Source organism: Sebastes umbrosus, chromosome 20 (genome assembly GCF_015220745.1).
Source record: "Sebastes umbrosus isolate fSebUmb1 chromosome 20, fSebUmb1.pri, whole genome shotgun sequence".
NCBI classification, from domain to species: Eukaryota; Metazoa; Chordata; class Actinopteri; order Perciformes; family Sebastidae; genus Sebastes; species Sebastes umbrosus.
Genome location: NC_051288.1, coordinates 17,334,103 through 17,353,285, shown reverse-complemented (window position 1 = coordinate 17,353,285; position 19,183 = coordinate 17,334,103). Strand labels below are relative to the sequence as shown.

Genomic DNA, 19,183 nt, shown 5'->3' with positions numbered 1-19,183 from the left:
GTACCTGTGAGGGTTTCTGGACAATATTTATCATTGTTTTGTGTTGTTAATTGATTTCCAATAATAAATATATACATACATTTGCATAAAGCAGCATATTTGCCCTCTCCCATGTTGATAAGAGTATTAAATACTTGACAAATCTCCCTTTAAGGTACATTTTGAACAGATAAAAAAATGTGCGATTAATTTGTGATTAATCGTGATTAACTATTTTAATCGACTGACAGCCCTATATCTTAGTAACTGACACAAGTTGAAATTGCAGAGATATGGACGGATGTTTCATTTCCATATCTGTGGGTTTTCTCTTTATGTTTGGCTCGTAGGAAAGTGAGAAGCTAACAGCCTTTCCTTTTCTAAGTCTGTGCCTGTACACACATGTACACACACTCTCAATCAGTCTTGTCCCTACTAGTCTTCCCGTCTGGCCCCAGTAAAGTGACTAATCTGTTGGGTCGTCCTATCAGGACTGTGGTGTGACTCAGGTTACTGACTGAGGTCAAAGAGCGGAGGCTCCCCTCCCTCCCCCATCATCACCCTCCTTTTCTCCCTCCACCACCGCTGACTCCCAGCAAGTCCTTTTGTTCTCCTCTCCCCTCCGTTTACTGCGGGACGAATCTCTGGCAGAATGAAACAGACATACTTGCGTAACCCCGGGCTACGGGGCTCTCTCCCTTTGATCTCTTCTCTCAACTGACGGCCCGTTTTGTTTCTGGGCTCTCTGTGCGCTGAGGTCCACCTCCTGAAAAGTGCATCAGAGGGCCTTTGGGACAACGTATGGGGATTGCACTTAAGTGTGGACGTGGCAAATTGTTTTCTACCCTCGGCGGGGAGTTCCCAGCTATTACTGAGAAAGAGACGAGGTGAGGCAGATAGCAAGACGGGGCGAGTGTTTAGGGAGCAAACAGAGGGAAGCCCCTATGTGCAGAGCCAAGCTTTGATGTCCTTAAGTAATAAGGTAGAGAGAGGTAAACACTCTTCGTCTCCAGACTGGTTACCTTCTTCACAGCAGGGCATTAAATATTCAATATCCCCTCCTTCTTTAGTTGTATAGGAGGTGAAATTGGATTCTATTAAAGCACTGTGCTAATGAATTATTCTGTAAAGGAAGAACAGGAAAAGGGATTTGAATCCGTCTTAACACAAAAGTGTAATTCAAATGTTGCGGGGTTAAATGTATTAACCCCCACGAGGCAAAAATTTAAACAAACACGTCCCGATGTTAGCGGCCGGGGGAAGCGGCACATTGGGTAAACATGCCAATTAGAGAGATCCATGGCATACAAGGAGGCCTCCAGTCCGTCTAATAAATGGTTAAGCGCCGGGTCATTTCAAACCAACCAGTAAGAGCCAGCACCCTGCTAATAGAGGCAGCTTTGTGCCGCAGACAATCAGGGTTTGGAAGGCCCACATAATAAATACCATTTATGTCCTGCCAATTAGACTAGCAGTGAGCCCATTCAGCCGGCCGTCTATTCTCCTCCCCGCACACAAAGATGATCATCGGGGGAGATCAGAACAATTAACTCACTATCTTCTCCCCCTGCTCCCCATTGTCCAATATCCAAGCCATTAAAATAATTAAGGAAATATTGTAAACCAATCCAGCTGTTTGCTTTAATTGAAAGTGTGCACATGCTGAAATTTGGCATCTCGGAAGGCAATGCGGACGCTTAGCGGGAATATAAATGAAGCCTCCTCCATTGTGTTGTTGTTTTCTGGGAAGATGTGACATGTCTGTCTGAATGCTCCCAGCCAGTGCAGCGGACAGGGGAACAAATTGATTTTGTTGCTCAAATGATAAATTACTGCAGAGCGTGATGATAAAGTAGAGGAAATTGGAATCTGTCAGCCTGATTGAATCATGGGTTGAAAGTTAAATCAGAAATCATTACGCTGGTAATTTTTAAATTGCCGTCCTGTTGTGAAATTGCAATAATGTGATTTATAAACAATAACTTAACTAAGCGGTTCATAAACTTTCAAAACATGGTTTATTTTCACCCCAATACACGGATTTTGGTACTTAAAGGGATAGTTCGAGTGTTTTGAAGTGGGGTTGTATGAGATACTTATCCATAGTCAGTGTATTACCTACAGTGGATGACGATCGGCATGTCCCCTGTTTAGAGAAACAGACATAGAAGCAAAGCAATGTACTGCTGTGGACAGGGCCGGCAGCAAAACTGGGTATTTTAACCACCTAAAAGAAAGACTTACCTAAAAAAAATCAATATCAGTTTAAGTGTACACTATATTTAGAATATCTTCGGCGGTTTAACTTGCCATCAGACAGCCCTTTCCACGAGGAACTGAAGCCATTGCTCTTGCCTAAGCCACCAGACTCCATTGAAAAAAACCTGTAATTTTACCCCGCAGAACACAGGGGGTTGCTAGTCCGTCCGATTGAGGCAGTGCTAGACCAGCAACCCCTGTGTTCTGGGAGGTAAAATTACTGTTTTTGTCAACGGAGTCTGGTGGCTTTGGCGAGAGCATAGATAACGACTTCAGTTCCCCGTCGGAAACATAGACTGTATAGCTGTCTGATGGCAAGGTAAACCGCCGAAAATATTCTAAATATAGCGTACACTTAAACTGATATTGATTTGTTTAGGTGAGCCTTTCTTTTAGGTGGCTAAAATGCGTTTTGCTGCCGGCCCCGTCCACAGCAGTACATTGCTTTGCTTTCATGTCGGTATTCCTGTCTGCTTCTCCAAACTGGGGCGTGCCAACCGTCAACTACTGTAGGTAATACACTGACTAATCCGTAATACACTGACACTTAAACTATCCCTTTAAACTTAGCAAATTTGTTGTGTCATTTACTTCTGCTTTGTTTGACATCGGTGTTAAAAAAGTAGGTAAGCAGGGTGAAAAGACGGGAGTTGCGATGGCCAATTTTCACTATTTTTGGACATTTAAAAGCTTAATTAATCAAATAATCTGCAATATTAATCAATACTGAATTATTAGTTGCTTCCCTGATACGTTTACGTTGATATATGGAAAAGGTAAACTATACATATCGTGTTTGTTTCCTTACGATGTGTGCATGCGATGCTAAATACCTCAAGGGACCATATCTCTAACTTTTAACAGCAAAATAAATATGTTCGCTTGTTTAACCTCCAAACAGAACGAGGATGTTTAAAAACAGATACATAAAACCAGTTATCTGATTTCACCGCCGAACACACAGTTTCTCAGTGGCAGTTTGTTTTCCTCCCGCGTCCTAGAATTGCACCGTTGTGAACACTTTGGGGGAAGATGGGCTCCGTGATACTGCTGGTATCTATTTCAGAGGCAGTATTTTTCCTCTCTCTCGCTGTGGGGAAGCCAGCTCGCTGTCAGTCTCTCCACTCAGTGATTCGTACAGTACAGGGGTTTGGCGGAAACTATGAACTCTCCTCGCGCTGCAGGGGCACTTCCTCAAAACTGTAAGCGTCAATATTTCAAGATAAACTGGAAGACAGCCCTCTCTGTGCTGCCGCTGCTGCTGCTGCTGCACTGGCTATGCAGCTGTTTTTGTCTGCCACTGTGTTCTTTCCAGGGTTAATTGTCTCCATTAATATGTTTTCAGTGCTCTGGGGCGTCGCTGAATAACAACATATCCAAAAAGCTGTGATTTTGAAAAGGGGAAGGGAGTCTTTGCCAGTTTTCGCGTGCGCTGTCACATTCAGTTTAGCTGCAGATGTGGAGATCAAGTCGTTTCCAGACGTGACAACAGAGGATGATTGTAGAAAGCTGTATTCTCAGGACGCCGCGAGTCCCGTCCGTCTTTGTTTCCCCTCGAACTGAGCCGAGCTTTTACTGGAGTGTAAACGTTGGAGGATCATTCTCACCCAGGGGACGAGGATAGAGGGGTGGGGGGGGGAGCGAGGGGTCTTTTGGCCACTAGTTTAGGTTTGATTGGTGGGTTTTGGCCGGAGTAAGGGGAACATCTGTGGCGTGGCAGTGCCAAGCTCTCCATGTGACAGCCACACTGGTGGGACCAATTGTTCTGAGTGCAAAGAACAGTAATCACTTCAAGCCCAAGTGTTGGTGGTGTGTTTTTACCCTCCCCTCTACATATCCTCCCTCCTCCCCCTTTCCATCCTTGGTGCGCTGATTGCGTGTGTTGTCTAGCTTCCAGACTCATCTAAATTTAGCATCTGTGGATGTTTCTCCAGGAGACTTTATCCACTGGTAGAATTTACATGCTCAGCAGCGCCCGCCACGTGTCGTCTTAGTCTCCCAAAACAAAGACATGTAGGGCGAGCGGGGGGAACGGACAGAACATGAAATAAACAAGACTGGTTTCATCCGGCCCTTGTCAAACGGCGGCTTTGTAAATTGATATGAAAGCATGCCTTATCAAATCCTGACCTCTGCTGCCCCCTAAAGAGCAAACAAGAAAAAAGCACTGCGAGGTAGTGACTATACCGCTGCTGTCACTTCCTCTTCTCCTTTCTCTCCCCGACAGTGAAATCAAAGCGCATTGTTAAGAAGGCAGCCATTCGCTTTAAGCTGACAAACCTCTCTATTTACCTTTGATGCCGTGGAGTGGGAGTCCATTTGTTCCCGGTTTTGTACAAGTGCAATGCAAAGGCTTGTGCATGTTATCCGTCCAAAAGGCGACTGCAGAGTGGAGGTGCATGTGTGTCTTCTATGTAGAAAGTGATTCATATTGAGGTTTGAAAGCTTTTAGGGGAGAAATGACCAACAGTGAGAGGTCCATTTTTCAGTTTCCTTTTGCCGCTTTAAAGCGAAACGGACAACAGGGTTAGTGAGTGAGCTGCTGGCTCCAGTTGGGGGAATGAATGCCATAAAGGGGTACCTGTAGGTCAAGGAGCCTGTTGTCAGATAAAGTCACAGCACAGCTCGGGGGCCGGCTGGTGAAATAAGGGCTTCCTAGGCTATTCATGCGGCCGTACAGGGAGATTTATTGCACTCAGAGTGGCGAGGCGGCGTTACAGAAACCTGGGGAGAGCAAAGAGGAAGCGTGACTCTTATGGGGACGTACTGCTTCAGCCCTGTGTGCATTAATACTTTAAATCTATACAACACAAAGTGTAATAAGATCAATTTTGGGAAATGTGGTCGTAAAAATACTGTCTTCTTTTTAAGCCACTCTGAGTGCTTTTAAATTATTCATCATGTTATTGGCGTGGCCTTTGTTTTGGTGACACTCTCTCACGATGCATCCGTCCATTTTCCATCTCATATCCGGGGTTCAGGGAGGGAGCAAACTAATATGGCATAGTTTATGCCGTATTAGGATTAGTGTTTAATAGCTATAATGACTATAATGTACTATAATCATTTAAGCAGGCCAGGACCAGTATGTATCCAGTGTGTATTCAGTGCCTTCTCATCGTGTCTTACCATACTGATCAATATTATCCACCAATAATGAGTAACAAGACATTAAAGGCAAATTCATTTTTTCATGCACTGTTCAATTTTGAGATTTTGGGCTATTTTACTTCTATAACATGTCTTTTTTTCAGACTAGTGGAAAGAAAACATCCAAAATACACATTTAAGTGTTTATTTTACTACTTTGTCGATTTGTGTCTGTAGATTTATCCTAAATTCACCAAAAGCTTGCATTAGATAATGCCTCATTTGCATATTTAAACCTAACATTTCAGGAAACTTAAAGTTTTTACGCAATTCACCTGTGGTGTCTTCAAAATGTATTGAATTCTACAATACATATCTTTAAAGGACGTTTTTTCTCACTCTGGGCCAAAAACTTCAGTAGCACTTGCATACACCAAACTTTCCAGTTTTATTCCTATCCATATTCTGAAAGTTTTTACAGTGGGGTTTGTTCATATATCATTCATAGCCTGATTTATAGAACATTTTATCCCTTAAAAAAAATAGCAAACATTGATTTTTATAGCTGTTCATGGAGTGATACAAAGAGATATCCCAAATTTTCTCTGTAAAAACCTTTGACTCTAATATTTTAAAAATATAAAACAATAATTTTAAACTTGGCTTTATCCAGTGTTCAGATTTATGTTGGAAATGTATGCAAATTAGCACATATTTAACTAGAAGTGCACTCGGTGAGCGCAGTCCTCCGCTAAGGCAGGTTTCATGTACGTCGCTAAAAAAATTCCCGAAGCCGGACCATGACCGGATCGCCACCAAAATCGAATGGATTGTTCATTGTTCCACACCTCACCCCTCTGAAAACTTTCATTCAAATCCGTTGCGGACTTTTTGAGTTATCCTCCAAATGGACAAACCAACAAAAAAACAAATAAACCAACAAACCAAAGCCGGTGAAAACATAACCTCCTTCCTAGGCCTTCGTCCTTGGCGGAGGTAATAAGATTGTGCCTCATTTGCATATTTAAACAAAAATTTTCAGAAAACTTGTAATACAAAAAATAATTGTCTCAATGGAAGTAATAAAAACAGGACGTTTTATGGTGATATCTCTATTAGTTTTATTTAATATAGAAAACATCTCTATTCTGTTTCCTAGTGACCTTTGAATGTTCTTGGACTCTAACATATTCCCAATCTTTCCCTTTTTTCCCCTCCAGCACTTACAAAATCCAGCAAATTTCCAAACAGCAGCGACCGAGTTGCTGGACTGGTGTGGCGACCCCCGAGCCTTCCAGCGCCCCTTCGAGCAAAGCCTGATGGGATGCCTAACGGTAAGTTGCCAGTCTCATACTCGAAGGTTCAAGGACAATGAAAAAGGGGGCCGCTAAAACAAATGCTGCATTGGCTCTTTCCACGACTCCCTCAGGGTTACGGGGGAACTAATGTTTAGCTGGCTGATCTCCACCGAGGTCACTGGAAAATAAAAAGTATTTCGCCCTGTAGAAACTAGTGAGATTCAGTCACCTCTCAGTGACTTCAGTTACAGTTTGTGCCGTGGCTCATGAAATCGGCACACTGGAACAGGAAAAGGAGAGCAATAACGTCCTCAAACCACAAAGCAATCAGTGCTTATAGGGAACTACAGTTACAAAGCCTTTAATTCCCCGGCCTAAATGCCTAGGGGCTTTTGATTAATTGAAAAATTAGTATCCCATGACATTTGAAAAAAAAGACTTGACTGTTTAGAGACGTATACTGTAAACAAAGAATGATTTTGGCTGAAATGCATCAGAGTAATTTGATGTAATCACAATCCTACACTAAACTGTTGAAAGAAGTAAATATACACTTGTAGCCTGAAGAATCCATTAGTCTCTCTCTCATGTTCAATCTATATTAAAGGGAACACTCCACCAAAAATCACTCAGCCTCTGTAGGCTTAAAAGGTGGCTCTGAAAAGTTTGCAGCTTCATCCTTTGTGGCGCTTGGATTTACAGCAGTTACAATAGTTTCCAATGAAAAACAAATAAGTCCATAGAAACTCTCAAATCAGTGCTCCACTGTCCAATACAGCTAAATACACAGCTTCTGTTTTTTTGCTAGCAATAACCAATGTTAGCAAATATAGCTCATTAAGTGGGTAACACTTTCTATGACGCCCATAATGCATTAGAAACATACTTTAGTGCCTTGTAATCTGCTTATAGCACTGTATAATCATAGTTATAAGCACTCATAAATATTCATAATAAACATACTTATAATGTGTTATAATCTGTTTATAGCACTGTGTAGTTAAAGTTATAAAAACTCATAAATATTCATAATAAACATACTTATAATGTGTTATAATTTGCTTATAGGACTGTATAGTTATAGTAATAAACACTCGTAAATATTCATAATAAACATACTCATAATTTGTTATAATCTGTTATAGCACTGTATAGTTGTAGTTATAAACACTCGTAAATATTCATGATAAACATACTTATAATGCTTTATAATCTGCTTGTAGCACTGTATAGTTAAAGTTATAAGCACTCGTAAATATTCATTATGCTTTATAATAATAAACATAACACATTATGAAGCATTTCATAATGACATAATGACAAGTATCATAATACTGGTCACTCACTGACTTTTTTTTACAAGGATGAAAGTGTTTGAATTATAATTCTCATAGTTGTAATTCATTATAATCTTCTCATTATGCATTTTATAATCACTGTTACAATGTGATTATAACTTACTCCAATTGGTCATTGTTTGCTTTAAGTAAAGTAATGTAGTATAAGTGGAATATAATGCATTACAAGCTGGTTATAAGTCACTTTAAGTGGTCATTATTTGCTTTAAAGAAAAGTGGAAAAAAAGATAATTAAATCTAAAATGTCAGTGAGTGACCAGCAATTATGAAGTATTATGATACTTGACCTTATAAGTCATTATAAAATGCTTTATAATGTGTTATAATTATTGTTATTAAGCATCATGAATATTTATGAGTGCTTATAACTATAATTATACAGTACTATAGGAAGATTATAACGCATTATAAGTATGTTTATAATGCATTATAGACGCAGAATGTGTTACCGTTCCGTGCAGCAAAGATAAACCGCTAAATGCTGTTGCAAGAAATGGAAGCTGTCCATTTATATATATATGTTTTTGGGCTAAATAGTATTTGAAACATATTGAACATTCAAAGGGAAAACAGATCTGTGTTTTATCAACCAAACTATGCTTAAATACACAGCCATCAAGCCACAAAGGAGTAAACTATAAACTGTTCAAGAGTATTTCCTCAATAAAAACCTCTCCTGAATTATTCCGTGTCAATGCAGACAGGAGTGTTCCTAAATGAAGAGATGACTGTCTGTCCTCTGGATATTTTGGGCCAGGAGACAGAACAGACAGTCAGGTAGAACAATGGACGGACTGTGGATGTGTCACTCACCTGTCACCTTGGGCCATTCTGTGCTTTAACATGCTCATTTCCATACCGCCTCCAGCAGTAGATAAGAGATACATATAGCTCCTGTTGGGTGCAATTTGTAACCCCGTCGAGGGAGCGTGGCTACAGCGAGCGGAGGAACCCGAGAGATTTGTACTCGAGCACCACAGTGAAACCGCTCTGACACATCCCTCCATTCAAGTGATTGTTTGTGTTACCGCTTTAATGTGCAGCAGCAGGTGCCTTTCCCTCCATTTCGCCAATTCAATTTGTTTCCTGCCGTGAAAATCTCAAGGCTTTTTCCTTTTAGTTTATGGGTTGTATAGACCTTAGCGTGAACCACACTGGGAGGGAGCACAGAGAATCTGATGTGATTGTGAAATTACCCGGTCTCAGACTGTAATGGTAAAACACTTCACCCTGTTGCCTGCATGTTTTCTATCTCACTGCTGCCTCAGCGTCGGCGTTTAGTGATGTCAGACAGGTGATGTCATCTCCTACAAACAGCTAAATATTGTGAGAAATTTGCTACGGTGCCAAACAGCAGTCTGTCAGTGGGATAAGCAAGATGTCTTGAACATAACTGACTTCAAAAATGAAAACATTTCAAAGAAAAAGGGAGCTTAAAGGGTGACTTCGGCATTTTTCAATCTATTTTCCTATGTTTTTGTGTCTAAGTGACTAATGGGGACAACAGTTTTTGAAACTGGTCCAGTATTGAGGGATAACGCTGTAACCAGCAACCACAAAGTAAGCTGCGAGGGCAAGTGAGCAGCATCAATGTAATGTCACATCCAATAAAAGTGCTTGGTTTTACCAATGACAGGCTCAGGTTGGTATTATCAGTATCTGACAACATTATAGAAAGGACCTTACAGAGACATAAAACCTTTTTCTTACCTTTCACTTGATCCGGTCTGTTCCCCGCTCAAGGAGAAGTCTTGTGAAATATCCATATACTCTGGTGCAAATACGAATTCAAAGACCTCATTCATATTGTTGAAATCATCTAAATATTCAACCATGACATTGAAAATCTTTTAGATAACACTAAGCTACACTTTCCGTACTCCACCGTTGTCTTCCGGCAACACGTTACCTCGCCAGATTTCAGAACGAAACTTCTCCTTGAGCGAGATTCTTTCCATAATGTCATCAGACACTTATAATAACAATCATTGCCTGTCATGGCAGAAACAAGCACTTTTAGTGGACGTAAATGACGGTGCCAGCTTGCCCCAATAGAACCATATAGCAGCCTGTGAGCGGCTGCCGTCTGCAGCGCTCTCCTTCGATACTGGACCAGTTTCAGAAATTGTTATTTCTATTAGTCAGTTAGACACAAAAAACATGGGAAAACAGGTTCCCCGTTTTTAATGGCGACTTCATTCTAAGGCATGAAGAATTAAATCATTTCTTGTACACAGAGTTACACAAAGCATACAGTTTAAAATTTGACTGACTTTTGGTAAACAATCCACCACCACAACTCCACTGACTATGTACAATTTAAGTCCTGAAATTAGAACTACTTGTAGCTTCTTACACTAGAATTACCATTTATAGCAAAATGTCCCTCACAAGTTTAGATTCTAATTAGGCTGCCTACACTCGTATATCTTCTTCTTAATGGGAGATTCCTATAAATAAAGGCCAGATATACATGCTCTGTTTTGGTGTCACGTCAAGACTATACTTACAGGAGATAATGATACGGTGCAGGGAGCAGCGTTCAGCTGTGTTATACCTCAGGGCTCGTCTTGAACTTGGGATCGAGGCTATGAAAACCAGGCAGGGAGGAGAATCTGTCTCTAGTGAGGCACGTTGGTCCACACAGGCCTTAGTGTGTCTTAGAAGTCTTAACGTCTCGAGCGGGTCTCTTTGAGCTGATAATGGCGATGGTAAATCAAAGCAACATGCGCCACATAAGGGTGATTTACATCACCTCCTGTGGCATGTGGATGTTTCTCTTAATGTTTCCTCTCAGTGGGCATCGCGGCACCGGAGGCCACATTTTGTCCACCAACTCATATGGAACTGATAAACGTGTCGTGACTTTATGCTTTAAGTTGAGGTGGATCTTTGATGCTGCCGAACTTCACTCTTATGTAACAGCGAGAATCTGGTGAAGACAAAATGTGAACTCCTTTGATGAGTTTAACCACCAGGATGGGCCTGTATTCAATGTGTTTTTCTTACGTCATCTACGGCTGCAATGATGTACCTTTTAAAATGTGAATTTAATACTCATTTCAGAGCAATATTATCACTTTGGTCAAAGAGATTATGTATACATTCCTGTTTATTTGTATTTTGTATTATGGCTTGTTTTAGTTAGCAAGATATTTCAAAAAGTATTTAGCAAATATCAATTAAATCTGGTAAAAAACTTTAGCCATGGGATTAGAAGAAATCATCAACTTCTGCATTTGAATGAATAAAATCAGGCACATTTATCCCACAATGGTTCGTCACTGTGTATTTAAATGCAGATTAAACATTTTTTGTTCTGAAACTAAAATAACACATTTAAAGGATAGTGCAGCCTTGGAAGAGGTATGCAATTTTTGAGCACTTTCTACATGTCTTTGCCAGCCAATTAGATTTATCAGCCTCATAGATATTGGTCAGTAGGGCCCTGCTACACCCACTAGTAGGTTTTGTCATCTATTCACATGGTCGATCACTGAAAGAAGGAATAAAAGAAGACGACAGCAACCTCTAGCAACCGTGAGGCTCTGTAGTATAGACAGCATGAAACTCATAGACAACATGAAACATACTGTACGTAGTTATTTTAAGCCAAAACACAATGTTGTCCCCCAAACTTAACCAAGTGGTTTTGTTGCCTAAACCTAAAGAAGTTGTAGTTTTGTTGCTTAAACCTAAAGAAGTTGTTTTTGTTTTTGTTCATAAAGTAATGTTTCAAGTAGTTTTACGTTTTAGAACATTTTGCCTTTAAGTTTCACTTTCACTCTTATGACGTAGTAGGCGTAGTAGGCCCCAACTGACCCACATCTATGAGGCTTATAGCGAGCGATAACGCCTATTTAATGGCCTGAAAACGGTAAAATCGGGTGCACCAGCTGATTGTCGAAATGTCGAATTTTGTGACTTCCTTTATGGAATAAAGATAGAACAGGATAGAGTAGTATAGGAGGATAAAAATATCAATTGAGTTGATAAATCTTACAAAAACCTGAATGTTTTTGCTGTCGGTTTGAAATAAAAGCAAGTCTTCAGTTAACAACAAATAAAAAATTGACCTCTTGTCTTTATTTTTGACCAAAAAAGTGCAAAAAAATATTTATGTCATGTCAGACGTGTGCTAGTGTTTTCCTAGAAATAACATATCTATCTGTAAGAAAATGCTTTATCTTTCAAAGACCCTGGAATGAACCTCACACCACAACAGAACAGAATATGTGACATTGTCCGCATGCTGTCGTCGTGTTTCAGGTGGTCAGCCGCGTAGCAGCACAGCAGGGCTATGACTTGGACCTGGGCTACCGGCTCCTGGCCGTGTGCGCTGCCAACAGGGACAAGTTCACTCCAAAATCAGCAGGTAAGACCAGAGTTTTCTCAACCGCCGTCTCGGGCCATCTGGCCATGCTGGCCTGTTTGAGCTCAAAGTTCCTGCCTGTCTGCATTCTTGGCAGCATTTCATGATACCCACCCATCGCTGCTAGACTGTTTAAAGATCCTGATACTCCAGAAAAGCACCAGAAACAGTACTCTAAAGGCTCTCTGGTATGTTTAATTCATGTCTTTTTAGTTGATTATCGGGATCTTGCAAAGATTAAAAGAGACAAATGATGATCTTAGATTATTTTAAGGCTCTCTGCATGATACAAAATGAGCAAAAATAGTGATTCAAAATCCCTTTTCTTTTGCCCTCTAATATCTTCATAAACTTTGACTTCCTCATGTCGCATCTCACATCCAAACTTGTCCACAACATGGAGAACTACAGCCCGATTTGGTTTCTTCTCTGGAGTTTTAAGACAGAGTGCGTTCAGCAGAATACTCAATTTGTCACACGAGACAAAAAACTACTTTATCAGTGACGATGAGTTCCTGTTTTCACACAGCACCGTCATCTTGGTGCAGTGATGGATTATTGGGACAGATGTATACTGCTAAATGTTGTTATCAAGCTGGCGAAAAAGGCACGCTGGAGCACGACGGGAATGAAGATGTATCGGCTGTCAGCGGCTCGGAAGATAACAGGAATATTTTGTGCTCCTTTACAGTTTTTTTTTTTTGATTTGTGGTTTCCACCTGTCTTGGGTTATGAGGATTGTGCAGTCGCTTCTGTGCGCTCGGCCTCTCTCGCTGATCTTAAGTCGACTAAGACATGAAAGTCAGGGCCACATATTGTTTGAATTTTCACTTGTGTGTTGCCGTTTCTGATTTACGGCGTCCGTGGTTTCATATGTGGTAATACGAGGCTTCAAATCATGCAGTGTCACTCTTATGTAGGCCACGAGAGGGGAATCATTCTCTGCCTGCAATTAACTCGTACTGCCAAATGTTCTAATTCTACTTAATGCTAAATCAAATCTCAGGCCCTAATTTATGGGCTTAGATAAGATTGCCAATTGATTCTCTGTCTGAATAATTTCCTGCAACAGTAGTCATTTGGAAACAGGCAAGTACTCCAGTCTAGGCAGCATCCCAAAGTGCATTTCATGGACAATCATGTACCTGTGTATGCATGGATATGTTGAGAGGCCTGTAGAGAGAGAGAGAGAGTCAATGGAAAGCACTGAGGAGAAAGCTCCCAGAAGCTCTTTAGAGTGGAGGCCCCAGTCGAGGAGGTTGTAAAGGCGGAGAGAAAGCCCTTAAACAACACTCCCCACAGGGCCCCAGGGGCAGGACCCACTCCCCAGCAGCCCGCGGGGCCGTTGCCGAGTGACGGGGGAAGGGAGCGAGTCACATGATGGGGGCCAGGATGGCGGCAGGTCAGCCATCCAGCACCAGAGACAGACGAGTTAGTGTTCACCGAGGAGCAAATCTGCAAAGCAAAAGCAGACAAGACATAAGATGACGTGAATTTTCTGTCTAATTGAATACAGCTTCAGTGCATGATGTTCTTTTGGCGATAATTAAATTAGCCAAATCTGACAGTTTTCCTGGATGCGGTCCAAGTTTTTTTTAATTTCTCAGCTAAATCATAAATATACAACCATTTGTTGCATAACAAGCTTTTTTTATTGTTCTGGATACAGACGGCTTGAAAATGTTCCACCTCATGTTTGTTCCTTATCTTCTGCTAACAAAGCCAGCGGGTTTTCTCAAAAGGAAAATTCAGAAAAAAGTGTCCAGGGAGCATTTGAAGCCAGATCTTACTCTCATAACCCACTGGCCTGCTCGGTCACATCGTGTGCATGTTGTAATCTGCTCTGAAAATCTATGTTAAAAGTGGGCGGGAGGGGAGCAAGATCTGTGGTCGTTACCGGCGGGGGCTGCCTGCCACGGAGGACATTAGGTCAATGGCTGAGCGCTAATAAGTAAATCAGATTTGGTGTTCCATTTTAACCAGGCCTAACTCGTCTTGGCTCTGACACACTCGGCCGCGGTCGCGCTGTTACATTTTCTGTTATGTCATCTGAATTCCTCTCCCGAACATGGGGAGAAAATTGAGGAGGAAATTACGCTGAGGGGAGGGCGGAGCGGTAGGAAATCAATGTTCACAGTCAACTTGGAGCTGAAACAGGTTGTAGCTTTGACACATGTATTCATCATGAAATGCCTCCAACAGTTTAACACATTAGTTTGTTAATTTCTTTGTAAGAAAAAGCTTGGAAGGGCAAAAATAGACCTTTATCTTAATGACACCAGCTTTATGTATCTTCTCGCCTGAGGAAAAGTTCATTATCAGCTCCTATTGATTTCATCAGTTAGCATATGTACCTGAGAGGTTTATAAGTTGACTCGACACACAGTGTGATTTAGTGGATGTACTCAGGGGGATCGGCCAGTTGTAGTCCTTTTTGCAAGCGGCCCACACTGCTCGGGCCGAGCTGGGGGGAGGGGCGTCTGTCTGCTAGTAGTGACCTCTTTGTGAATGAGATTAGCCTGCTCTATTAATCTGTGATTACTTGGGACTGTCTTACCGCAGGGCGAAGCCACGCACGTGGAGCCGTGGCTGTCGACATCAAAAGCAGGGAGATCACTAGCTCGGCGTGGATAAACTCATCAGGGCCTCTCTCTCCATCACAGGGTACATTACAAGTAGGCCTCTTTCATCAGTGTCACACCGTCCACTGCAGGACGGTTCAGTCTGGTTCGACAAAAACGCTTAATCACGATTTTTTTTTTTCCTTCCAAGAGGGTCAGAGTGGCACATTCCCAATCGTTTGCGCCTCAGCAAGCTCTTGGAATTCCTCCGAGTGAAAGGAGGCACCGACTTATAAGAGAGGGGGGACCAGTCGAAGAAGTTTTTCTCTTCATTCTCTCATGTAACAAACGCCTGGTAAACCAGCTATTCAGCAGATAATTAGTTGGGCTTCGGCTCTCGCTCTTTCAGGTTTCGGTTTGTCTCTATGCTTGTTTTACACAAGTTTGATCAGAAGACATCGTGGGTTGTAGTTAACAGCGTCAGCATGTTGAAAAACAAAAAAACATCTCAGCAGCAGAGTTTTTATCCTTGGTTTCATCTTGTTGAGTTGGTTTGATTGTGGGAGTTTTTATGGTGAAAAGTGAAGCCAATGAGGACGTGCCTTAAACTTGCATTCTTTCTAATAGCCAGCAGGGGGCGACTCCTCTGGTTGCAAAAAGAAGTCTGATTGTATAGAAAGATTGTATAGAAATGACCCTACTTCTCACTTGATTTGTTACCTCAGTAAACATTGTAAACATGAGTTTATGGTCTCAATCCCTAGTTTCAAGTCTTCTTCAATACAGCATGATGTTCATTTAGTAAATGATGGTCCCATTTAGAGTCAAATACACCATAAAGCATGGGATGCGTTAGGGCGTGGCCACCTTGTGATTGACAGGACGCTACCACGGCGTTGTCTGGTCTGGGTTTTGTCCGTGTTTTCGTCTCAGTGTGTTTTTAGTTCATGAAAGTTAATTGTAACATTTTGGTCGCCTAAAAATGTCTTATTCAGCGTTCGGTTGCACTTAGCTCCGCCCTCTCATGTCACTTATGGCCAAAATGCAGTCTATAAGTGGGACCTATGGTCATGTAGGAGGGGATGTTGTGTTTGTTTGCAGTTGTAGATCAACTTTAGGCAGTGTGACCAACTGATTCATACCATAGAAATCTGTAAATCTATCTAGAATATCCATCATAACAGTTAGCCAAGTAAAGTAAACTCCATGTATATGTGTAAAATCACTCAAGAGGGCTTTAAAATATGTACGACATGCAGGAGACGTGCCACAGGTGTTGTATGTGCAGAGTAGACAGAGGTATTAGGAGTAGATTTACACTATTAAGTAAGTGGTTTAATATACTTTTTTTTTTTTAATCTTTATTTTCATTAAAGAGTTTTTGGCAAAGTATAAAAGTGTTTGGAGTGAAGACTGAATGGAAGGAGGAACATTATCTTCATGGTAGTAATTCTCATTTCAAAGCAAGTCGGTTAAGGTTAAGATAAATCAAGTGTGCCATCAAGCTTTTATACTTGAAGTGGTTGAATTCTCTCGTTCGCGTGAGTGCAGATCTAACGTAAATAAACTACAGTTTGAAGTGCCGATCGTACATCGGCGTTCCACTGAAGTGGTGCTGAACACCAAGTTGTCATTGAGCTGTGGAGAAGATTCTACACACAATACAGAGGTCAGATACACACAAACACGGGGCCTGAAGGGCTGTAATTTCTCTTCCCGGAGCTTCCCACACCAAAATGTTGTTTTTTAGCTTTCTGTCCGTCTCTCTGCCCGGTGTGCTTCAACATATAGTTTAGCTGCGGCTTTTCCTAAATAGAGAATAACACATTGTTGGTGGCCGAGAGCTTGTTTGACTGTCAGCAGCAGTGGAGTTGTATCTGAGGAATAAACAACGTTTAGTTAATCAGATTTAAATGCACATTTAGGAACTTATTTTCCATTTATGGAAGTTTTATTTCAGATGATGGTGAGGCAGACGTGGTTCCTCAACTGGTGTCGGCTATTATTATTATGTCGTCTTAATTGATAATAAGAAGCACATACTGACTCAAATTTCTCCGAAAATCTGAATTGATTAAGACTTCTGCTTAGCCCAGTGTAGATAAATCAAATTGTTGTCTTCATCTGATTACTCTGTAATTCTGTGCATGCATATAAAGATAGTCATAGTTTTTTTTCTCTATAATTTCACTTAAAACTGTTGTTTATTTTGCACTTAAGTTCTTAATTAAATGAGAAAATACTCCGTACATAGATTATTTATTTATTCGATTACCAGAAAACATGCTATATCGTGATATATATATCGTTATCGAGATACAAAATGATATATATCGTGATATATATCGTTATCAAGATACAAAATAACCTATATTGTGATATATATCTTTATCGAGAGACAAAATAACCTATATCGTGATATATGTATATCATTATCGAGATATGAAATTACCTATATTGTAATATATATCATTATCGAGATACAAATAACCTTTAACCCTAGCTACAAGTTACTTTATTAAAACTCAAGATGCCATGTATTTATGGCTGCACCATTGCATCAAATGGAGATATTCTAGATGTATTTTTGCATTATTGTATACACATTTCTCAAAAAATTCACTGCAATACATTTGGTATCTTTGGAAACTTCTGGGTCTCCACTAGAACAAAAAAACAAAACAGTTACATGGATTTGAAAAAAGCTCAGCTGCACCAGTTTGTAAAGACGGAGCCAGGACGTCAGAGTTTACGAGGTTAAAGGCTTATTATATATGACACGAGTGTCACAGAAGCTATAAATCCACACTGTGTGTCCACTTTGGACCATCAGTGTGTTTTACACTCTATGATCACTGTTTGTGAAGTCCTCCCGGCCAGCTATGATGGATGTGTTGACTTGCAGTAAGGGTTCAGGGCTGTAAGTCACCTGCCGTGCACTTAGCTGATAGTAAATACCAGAAGAGCAAACACAGACCAGAGATAAGAGCTGTTGAGCTCCTCTGTCCTTCTCTGCAGTTATTATGTCCGTGGCAGCAGCAGCAGGTGATTGGTAGCATCTTCAGCCGCTCCATATGGCTTTGTCTGTAATGTGCGGCGCAACAAAATGGGATGTTTTTGCATATTAGAATTAATTGACTTTGTATTTTGTGTCTCTAATTAAATGCACATTATTGTGTTTTAGCTGCAGATCAGTTAACACCTGAATCGACTCGCATGCTGGCGAGTGTTTTTATTTGCAGATGAACAATCCAGAAACAGTTTACATGTTTTATATGTGTGTAATTATTTATCCAAAAAGCTCATGTGTGCTGAAAGACAAATGTGGTCTAATTGGCCCCTCCCTCTCTGAGTGCATCAGGAAGCCACAATACCCATCCTCCTCCTCCTCCTCCTCCTCCTCCTCTGGTCCTCCATGCCCCTTAATTACAATGACCAGTTTGATGGATTAAGTCGACTGTATGCAAAAGACAAGGTTTGCTGAAATCACCGCTTAATGTACCCACCTGAGCCGTCTCTATTGCCACTTTTCGGGCGTCTCCCTCGCAACAAAACGCTGCTTTAAATGAATTGATTGAGGCTTCTTTTTACTGGACTCGGGCCAAGATACAGGCTGTCTAGCACATTAGGCACCACCCCCCTTTGCAGGTTTGAAATGTGAGCTGCCTGCATTTTTTTCCCTCTCCTCCTCTCCTCTCCTCCCTCCCTCCATCCCTTCCCCTCCCCTCCTACCCTCCCCTCTCTCTCCCTTCTGGCGAAGTGGCTGTGGCTGCTTCTGTGTGATGTGTGTATTGGGAGAGCAAGCAATGGATCACTAGACAGAAAAAGAAGATACATCAATAACTGCTGCATACATCCGAGGTGAGGAGATAAGCATTTCTCTCTCTCTCTCTCTCTCTCCCTCTCTGCCTGTCCTCCCCCCCACCCAACCCCTCTCTCCCCTCTTGTGTCTCCCCCTCTACCCCTGCCCCTCCCTCTCTCTCTTTAACCCTTTACTGCTGCCTAATTTTGCTAAATTATTTGTACCTTTCTTCTTGTGTCCTCCTCCTCCTTCTCCTCGTATGAAGTTTCCTCTTTTTTTCTCTTCTTTTTTTTTTACAGCTTATCCCTGTTTTCCCCCTCTCATTGTCTCTGGGGTATTTGTTGCTTGAGTGCAAAGAAGCCGGTGGCAAGTACAGCAGGAGCCCATTAGCAATGACTCCATCTGTGATTGGTTTTTGCCGGCGAAAACGCAGAGAGAGAGAGAGAGCAGCCATGAATAATTGA

General features: G+C 41.3%; 1 protein-coding gene across 10 annotated transcripts in view; it reads left to right on the top strand.

The window, feature by feature from the left end:
• The window catches only part of LOC119479220 (zinc finger MIZ domain-containing protein 1-like), a 133,093-nt gene that overhangs the window by 86,725 nt on the left and 27,185 nt on the right, over nt 1-19,183 (top strand). For 8 of the 10 annotated variants that reach the window (XM_037754582.1, XM_037754580.1, XM_037754581.1 and 5 more), the window contains exons 4-5: nt 6,549-6,662; nt 12,254-12,359. In XM_037754582.1, the coding sequence (XP_037610510.1) occupies nt 6,549-6,662; nt 12,254-12,359 (220 nt within the window). Of the gene's footprint in view, nt 1-6,548; nt 6,663-12,253; nt 12,360-17,879; nt 18,779-19,183 lie in introns of those variants that run through there. The other 2 variants (XM_037754585.1, XM_037754583.1) reach the window with 1 other exon arrangement.